Source organism: Barbus barbus (genome assembly GCF_936440315.1).
Source record: "Barbus barbus genome assembly, chromosome: 13".
NCBI classification, from domain to species: Eukaryota; Metazoa; Chordata; class Actinopteri; order Cypriniformes; family Cyprinidae; genus Barbus; species Barbus barbus.
The window spans coordinates 22113284-22121249 of record NC_136741.1 but is presented as its reverse complement, the minus strand read 5'-3'; the positions used below and the strand labels follow the sequence as shown (position 1 = coordinate 22121249).

Below are 7966 nucleotides of genomic sequence, written 5' to 3'. Positions count from 1 at the left end.
AGATTTCCATGAGGGAAAGACAAAAGTTTACAAAGCATGATGTTCATGACTATATCTTTTCAAAGTAATGAATCAAGTTATTAATTAAGGATCTACAGTGCTGCTTCTGATACCAAATATATGAAATTCATATCTGAATCCCACATACAAATATATAAACATATTCAGTGTTGTCTTTAAGTAAGTTAGTACAAATGGGGCAAAAGCAAACCTATAATAATAATAGGATATTAATGTGGGACAATTACAGTTTATTAGCTATTGAAACTAACTACAACAGGTTATTTTTCATAAAAAATTGCATGATGAACCTTTTCAGATTTTGTATTCACTTAAGTACAAATCTTTTGGAGATCTGTGACTGTGACAGATGGCAGATGTTAAAGGGCAGCTTAGTCCTTATTAGGGGAACTTAATAATATGCTTTTGGCAGGAGACATGAGAGTTATGTTTGCAAATGCTTCTATATCTTATATTACTTGTTTGTATTTTTTGATATATCGGTTTCCCTTTTACACTTCCTGTCTCGTCTCACACCCACTCAAAACACAGAGCTCCCTTGAGACCATGTCTGAGTTTTCATTCTGCCTTTAGCTACTGTACTCTTTGGTCCCAGTCCAGTAAAAAAGAAAAAAAAGAAAAGCAAAACCATGTACTAAACATGTGCTACGTGAGGTCAGCCCAGTTTAACTGATGCACACATAGTATTTCAAGGGCTGAGGCCAAGAAAGAGTATTAGGTGGCTCAGGTAGGTGCTCAGGCCTAATCTGGGATTAACGATGCAGCTCCGCAGATTGCTTTAAGGATTTCTCAGGTCTCATTAGCACGGCTGGGACGACCATGTTGATGCCAGAGTTGGTGATATCGGTATAGTGCCACCAACACTTGCCACTTTTTTCAGTGGATCACTAATCTCTGAAAGTGCTGGTTCATCAGGACAAAAATACTGCCTGGCCAGGTGTTCTCACAATGCAGTTATACCAATATAAATAAAGATAATAAATAACACATTTAAAATTATTTTCAGAAAAAGGTCTAATAATGAATGTAATTGTATCAATTAGCCTACAATAAATAATTTTAAAAGAACTAAATACGTCCTCATTTCTATAAATTTTGCCCTAAAATTAAATATATAAATAACAGAGGAATTACAAACATTAACATTATGTTTCAGTCGGTTGTAAAACATGGCAGATCCATTAGCCATTTATCATTGCTAATGAATATTAATGAGAAGAGGAGCACTAGGCTCCGCCCACGTCCACATCGATAGCTCGGAGCTGTCAGTCATCTGAGGAGCTGAGGACTTCTGAACGCATCATTTAGCAGTCTATTAAAAATTTGGACATCTAAGAATCACACATCATCTCAGTCTGAAGAAGACAGGTGATGGCAGCAAAAGTGGATGAAAACTGAAAATGCAAACTCAAATTAGTTCTTTAAAGATGGGATTTTACATAACATTGAGCAGGATCACCAATTGCTTCAACCAAAGAACAACTTGAACAGGAATTCTCTTTGAATCTGCTGCCCTAAATCTGTCGGACTACTAAATATTATTGCTTCGCAGGTAAATTTAATAGATTACATGGTTACTATAGTGTAGCTAAATGATATAAATATAAAAATGCTATGAAAGTGCTGGTAATTTCCCATACGAATACTTATTTGTTGTCCGTTGGTGTTTGCGAAAGAATTTGTCGATGAGACGATAAATAAGCCAAGACACTGAAATATTGGATAACGTATTATTAATAAAAACTAAGGTTCGTAACAAATGTAAATGAGTTAACAGGATTCCCTCTAGTCAGAGCGTTTCTGGCGCACGTGTTCAGTGCTCAGATTTCCAACTAAACCGTTTAGTGAAAATAAACCAGTCCTGATTTTCACTTGTCGATGCAATAGAGACACTTTACATTTCAGTGCCAATGTACATAATACATATACTGTAAAAACTAGCCACCTTTATGAATTTGAATCTTAAATGAAAGAAATGCACAGTTAATTTACTCTTAATTTATATGATTTAGCATAAACACTAAGCATTTTAAAAATAATAATAACAGAGATTGTTTGTCTCTGTTAATTTTGTGATTATGACAGTACAAATTATTGAAAGAAAGACTACATTGCATTTATTATTTAGGGTGGGCATTGGGGTCTTCAGATCCTCAGATGACAGAACCCTGTGGGTGGAAATCAGGACTGCAGAGCTGCTGTGTCCTCAGCATTAGCATCATTCTGGATTTGGAATAGATTACACTAATACGATAAAACTAAACTTCATTAGGTAGAGAAAGCACAGCATTGCCCTTTTGGTCAAACTCCATTAAACATGTGGTGTATAACTGGGTTAGGAAATTTGTTGTAATTTTTGTTCAATTTCTTGCCATATGAACAAATAAACATTTTTTAAATGTTTCAGTTTAACCAAAAGTCAATCGAAGTAAATTCTTGCTATATGCAGTCACGCTTTCTAAGAGTTCTGTTTACATGGTGGCTCGAGTTACCTTTAAAGTACATCTGGGTCAAGATCTGCCACCGAGATCTGCCACTGATCTTGTTTAGTGTTTACGCAGCAAGTATTTTTAGGCGATGTGTTCAGATGGAAGTGCTGTCGGTGTGAAAACGGTTTGCAGAGATCAAGTCAATAACAGGTTCTTGTAATCTCTTCAGATTTGAATTCCACCTAACCTTGGGTTCAGTTGATACGGCCCATTGAAAGCCTCCTTGCATTATGCTTTTGAGCATAATTTCTAGGATCAAATACATGCTTTAAATGTTTAATAATTCATGGCCTTTTGTTATGGTGTTGTCCTTTGTTTGACATGTTTTATCAAGTACTGGATGCCTAGAATAGGCAAAGAGAAGAAAGAGAATGGCGAAGATTTGTACAGGGCAATCCTACCCATCCAGACACAGGCCCACGGTCCGAGCCTCTAAAGATGAACTGGACCAGACTGAAAACAGTGCAAGCAGGTTAGAATAATAAGCAGATCTTAAGGGGGTCATATTGTAGATTTTTTATCTTTTTTCCTTTTTGAGCATCACTTATTGTTTTCATGATTTTTGCACCTCAAAAGTAATGGAAAATAGATTTCCAGACTTAAATTTTTCCAAACTGTAATTTTTCTGAAACAACGACCTCTTCGCAAATGAAATAGGAAGCTGTCAAGCACAGGATGCGGGTTTGTTGTCAGGTCACATATTTTTGACTCCCCCATTCTTTAATAACTTAGCTTTTTTGTGTGTGCAAATCTGCATTACATAGTGTCAAGTTCACAAAACAATAAATGCTGAAAATTTCAGCTAAAACAGTTAAGTTTAGATTGAAATGGTCTGGTATTTTGTGAAATATAAACTTTGCTAAAAATCTGAATGTTTGGATTCTTCAGGAAAATATATGGAGCTGCAATTCCTACACTTTGTAGAACGTACACTTTGTAATTTGGAGAACATTCTTGCATTTTTTTTTAGTTCTGGTGTTTTGCAATTTCTGCAGCTTAGTTTCAATAGATGGTCTTTTTGAAACATGATTAAAACCTAACTTTTCTTAGGGCACATTCTCTTTGTGAGGACAACTCCTCTGAAATGCAGGGGATCATTTCTTCTGCAACCAGCCAGTTTCAGGAATCCAGAAGTTCTTTCACAGGTGCTGGGGCTATGGCAAGGTAACAGCAAGACCATCCAAACCAAAGCTTTAATGTAGTTTACCATGTGAACCGTGATTACCACTTAAGCCAAGTCAAATGCACACTCAGCACCAGTCATTAACACATCTGATTTTACCATACAGAGAAGTATAATCCACACTCATCAACAAAACAAAAGTGTGCATTTGACATGGCTTGAACAGAAAGCTACATACTGTATAAAGAGCTTGGAAGTGTTTCTGTTTGACATCTTTCGGTCTCCCAGGCTCACCCAGTTTCTAGTAATGCTGAGGAACTGGGCATCACACAGGCTTCGCAGAGAGGTTGAGAGTCCCGACTCCTTTTTAGAGCGATTCCGTGGACCTGACCTCAAAGACTTATCTAGCCGAGGAAGTAATGCCCGATCCTCTATAGGCCTTCCTGACAGGCCTCATAAGAGGAAGTAAGTTAAGAAAAAGATTTTCTGTACAGTTTCTTTGTACAGACAGAGATTCTTTTGGTATAACGTAGAGGCCTTGAAAATGAAATCTGTGCAAAAATACAGTATATCTGTATTGTGTGCAGATGATCACAGAGCTGAGGATTCATTCAGTTAAATCAAAATCCAATAACAGTATGTAGAGTTCCACGTAGAACTCCTCCTATAGGTAAAACAGTATCACAATACTTTGTAGAATAGAAACTAATGGAAACAGTTGTTCACTATAGATACAGATAATAAATCAGCAGTAGTGATGATCTATAGTTGTTGTCCTAGAATCAGATCCCTCAAAATGTACTCCACAATAATAACAAAAATGAATGCCTTTTGCTCATTAAGAAAAGCCAATCACTGGCCTCTGGCAGCTTACAATATAAACAACTGCAACAACACAGATGAGTAAGTACCATGTAGAAACGGCTCCTCCCGATATAAACCCCAGTTATAGTGCATTATAAATGACAGAAAATTAATACGTGGATGTGATAGATACTAGATTTTAGAATCCTAAATAATAAATGAATACTAAAAATAATTTTTCTCACATAAGAAATTAATAATAATAGATGACATGCTTAGAACATTGCCTTAATAGTGTTCAGTGAATATTGGTAGTGTTAATGCTGCCCTCTGCAGGTTAACATGAGTTTACTAGTTTTAGCTCACAATAGTGACCCTTAGATACCACACTAGTTCACGAGCTAATTCAAATAAAAACAACCCAAAATGTTACCTTCAGCAAAAAGGAGGACAAAAAGGAAGAAATAAAAAAAGATGAGAAAACAAATGAGGACAAGAAGGAGGAGAAAAAAGATGAGAAGGAAGAGAAAAAGGATAAGAAAGATGATAAAAAGAAAGATGCTCCTCCTCCGCCGTGAGTACACCACAAATTAAATTTTAATGATAGCAGTTTTAGTACTAATAATCGGATAATGATATTGGTTATTCACAGATGAATGCTTCGATTTAGTAGGTGTTCATATTAGAAAGTGGCCAGACTGTAATCTCTTATGTGTTTTAGGAAAGAAGTGTGGATCATGGACCCAGCCTCAGACAAGTATTACAGATGGCTTTCAGTTATAGCAGCCCCAGTGTTTTACAACCTGATGATGCTGGTGACAAGGTCTGTTCATGCAGAATCTCTCATGAAATCAATAACTTCAGATGTGGAGTGAGATGTGACATGTGCTTCATTGTATATATTTCTTTAGGGCCTGTTTCAATGAGCTTCAGAACTCTTACACAATGCTTTGGATCATCATGGACTATACATCAGATGTAATCTATTATCTAGACACGTTTGTCAGATCAAGAACAGGTATGGTGATTTATCAGGAAGAATTAAAATATTTTATTTTTAACATTATATTTAATAATTACTATTAATGTTGAACATATTAATGTAATATATCCATTATATATTTTAATATGAAATATTTACCATTCAAATTTTATTTTTTTTAAATAAATGCTGTTCTTGAAATTTCTATTCATCAAAGAATCCTGAAAAAAAATGTATCACGGTTTCCACAAACTCTGGAAGCACAACTGTTTTCAAAGCTGATAATCAACATATTAGAATTATTTTTTTGAAGGATTATATGACACTGAATACTACAGTAATGGCTCCTGAAAATGTAGGAATATATTATCATAGGAATATATTACATTTATTTATAAAATATATTATTATAGAAATATTCATTTTAAATGGTAATATTTCACAATAATTACTGCTCTACAGTATTTGTTATTAAATAAATGCAGCCTTGGTGAGCATTAGAAACTTCTTTCAAAATCTTAAAACATTAATCTAATCTACTAGATATTATAAGCTTGTTGAATCTTTATTTGATTTTTTCAGGCTTCTTGGAGCAGGGTCTCCTCGTCAAAGACTCTAAGAAGTTGATGGATCATTACAGGAAAATCCCACAGTTTAAATACGACATGATTTCAATGATCCCGACGGATTTAATAATGCTAAAAGTGGGCCTCAACAATCCTGAACTTCGCTTCAACCGCCTTTTCAAAATGGCACGTCTCTTCGAGTTCTTCGACCGCACAGAAACCCGAACAAACTACCCAAACATTTTTCGCATAAGCAACCTCGTACTTTACATCCTGATTATCATTCACTGGAACGCTTGTATTTTCTTTGCTATTTCCAAAACGATTGGTTTTGGGACCGACACGTGGGTATATCCAAACATCAGCCATCCAGAATATGGCCGCTTGGCCAGAAAATACATCTACTGTCTGTACTGGTCCACTCTTACTCTCACCACCATCGGAGAAACGCCACCTCCTGTTAGAGACATCGAATACTTGTTTGTTGTTATGGACTTCCTCATCGGAGTGTTGATTTTCGCTACCATCGTCGGTAATGTTGGCGCCATGATCTCCAACATGAACGCTTCTCGTGCTGATTTTCAGGCCAAGATCGACTCCATCAAGCAGTACATGCAGTTCCGTAAGGTCAGCAAAGACCTGGAGGCCAGGGTCATCAAATGGTTTGACTACCTTTGGACGGAGAAGAAAACTTGCGATGAGAAGGAAGTCCTGAAGAATCTTCCAGACAAGCTCAAAGCTGAAATAGCCATCAATGTGCATTTAGATACACTGAAGAAGGTGCGAATCTTCCAGGATTGTGAAGCTGGACTTCTTATTGAGTTGGTGTTGAAGCTGCAGCCTCAGGTGTTCAGTCCTGGAGATTACATATGTAAAAAGGGTGACATTGGTCGAGAAATGTACATCATCAAAGAAGGAAAGCTTGCCGTGGTGGCTGATGATGGCGTCACGCAGTTTGTGGTGCTCAGTGACGGCGCTTACTTCGGAGAGATCAGTATCCTTGGAATCAAAGGCAGTAAAGCCGGAAACAGAAGAACGGCGAACATTCGTAGCGTTGGCTATTCGGACCTCTTTGCGCTGTCTAAAGATGACCTCGTGGAAGCACTTACTGAATACCCAGATGCCAAAAAAGCCCTGGAGGAGAAAGGAAAGGCCATCTTAAGGAAGGACAACCTTCTTGACGAGGCAGTTGCAAGCGCTGGTGCTGATCCCAAAGATCTGGAAGAGAAGATTCACCGCCTAGAGAACAACCTTGAAGTCATGACTGGCAAGTTTGCCAAGCTTATGGGAGAATACACATCCTGTCAGAGCAAGATGAAACAGAGGATCACCAACATGGAGAAGAAAGTGAAAACACTTCGGGTGGAAGATCTGTCTGAGGTTGTTGAGGACAAAAAAGACGAAGAAAAGAAGACAAAATAGTCAACAGGTAGACATTGGGGTGAATGGGGTTTCCTATCCATGTACATATTTCTTATAGTACATTACTTTTAAACCGTTTAAACGCTACCATTCAGACGTTTGGGGCCTTTAAAATATTTTAGTATTTTTTAAAAGATGTTTCTTATGCTCACCCAGGATGCATTTATATTTACAGTAAAAACAGTAATATCCTGAAATATTCTTACAATTAAAAAAACCCATTTTTTAATCGGAATTTACTTTAAAATGTAATTTATTCCAGTGTTGCAGCGCTGAATTTTCAGCATCATTACCACAGTCTTCAGTGTCACATGATCCTTTAGAAATCATTCTAATATGCTGATTTGATGTGCAAGAAACATTTCATATTGTGATCAATGCTGATTCATAAAAAATATAAATGTCTTTACATTTACTGATAAATTGATTTCATCATTGCTGAATAAATGTACTTGGTATTATACCTATGGCTACTTTTGAGCAGTAGTGTATCTTTGTGGTGTATGTCAAAAACGTGGCCAAAAAGGCACTTTGTACTGGATGAGGTCTACATTTGTAG

The 7966-nt window shown here is 36.6% G+C and overlaps 1 protein-coding gene across 2 annotated transcripts; it reads left to right on the top strand.

Moving 5' to 3' along the window:
• The first annotated feature begins 1256 nt into the window (after positions 1-1256).
• Positions 1257-7885, top strand: LOC306879241 (cyclic nucleotide-gated channel cone photoreceptor subunit alpha-like). Of its 2 annotated transcripts, XM_079432024.1 has the most exons (8): positions 1260-1573; positions 2845-2982; positions 3561-3674; positions 4477-4536; positions 4877-5011; positions 5159-5260; positions 5349-5455; positions 6002-7885. In XM_079432024.1, exons 2-8 carry the CDS (start codon positions 2882-2884, stop codon positions 7405-7407), a joined length of 2025 nt encoding a protein of 674 aa, XP_079288150.1. In that variant the 5' UTR covers positions 1260-1573; positions 2845-2881; the 3' UTR covers positions 7408-7885. The 2 variants fall into 2 exon arrangements, with proteins under 2 accessions (XP_079288151.1, XP_079288150.1); XM_079432025.1 differs by lacking the exons at positions 4477-4536; positions 4877-5011 and adding an exon at positions 3922-4098 and having other exon boundaries at positions 1257-1573.
• The last annotated feature ends 81 nt before the right edge of the window (positions 7886-7966 follow it).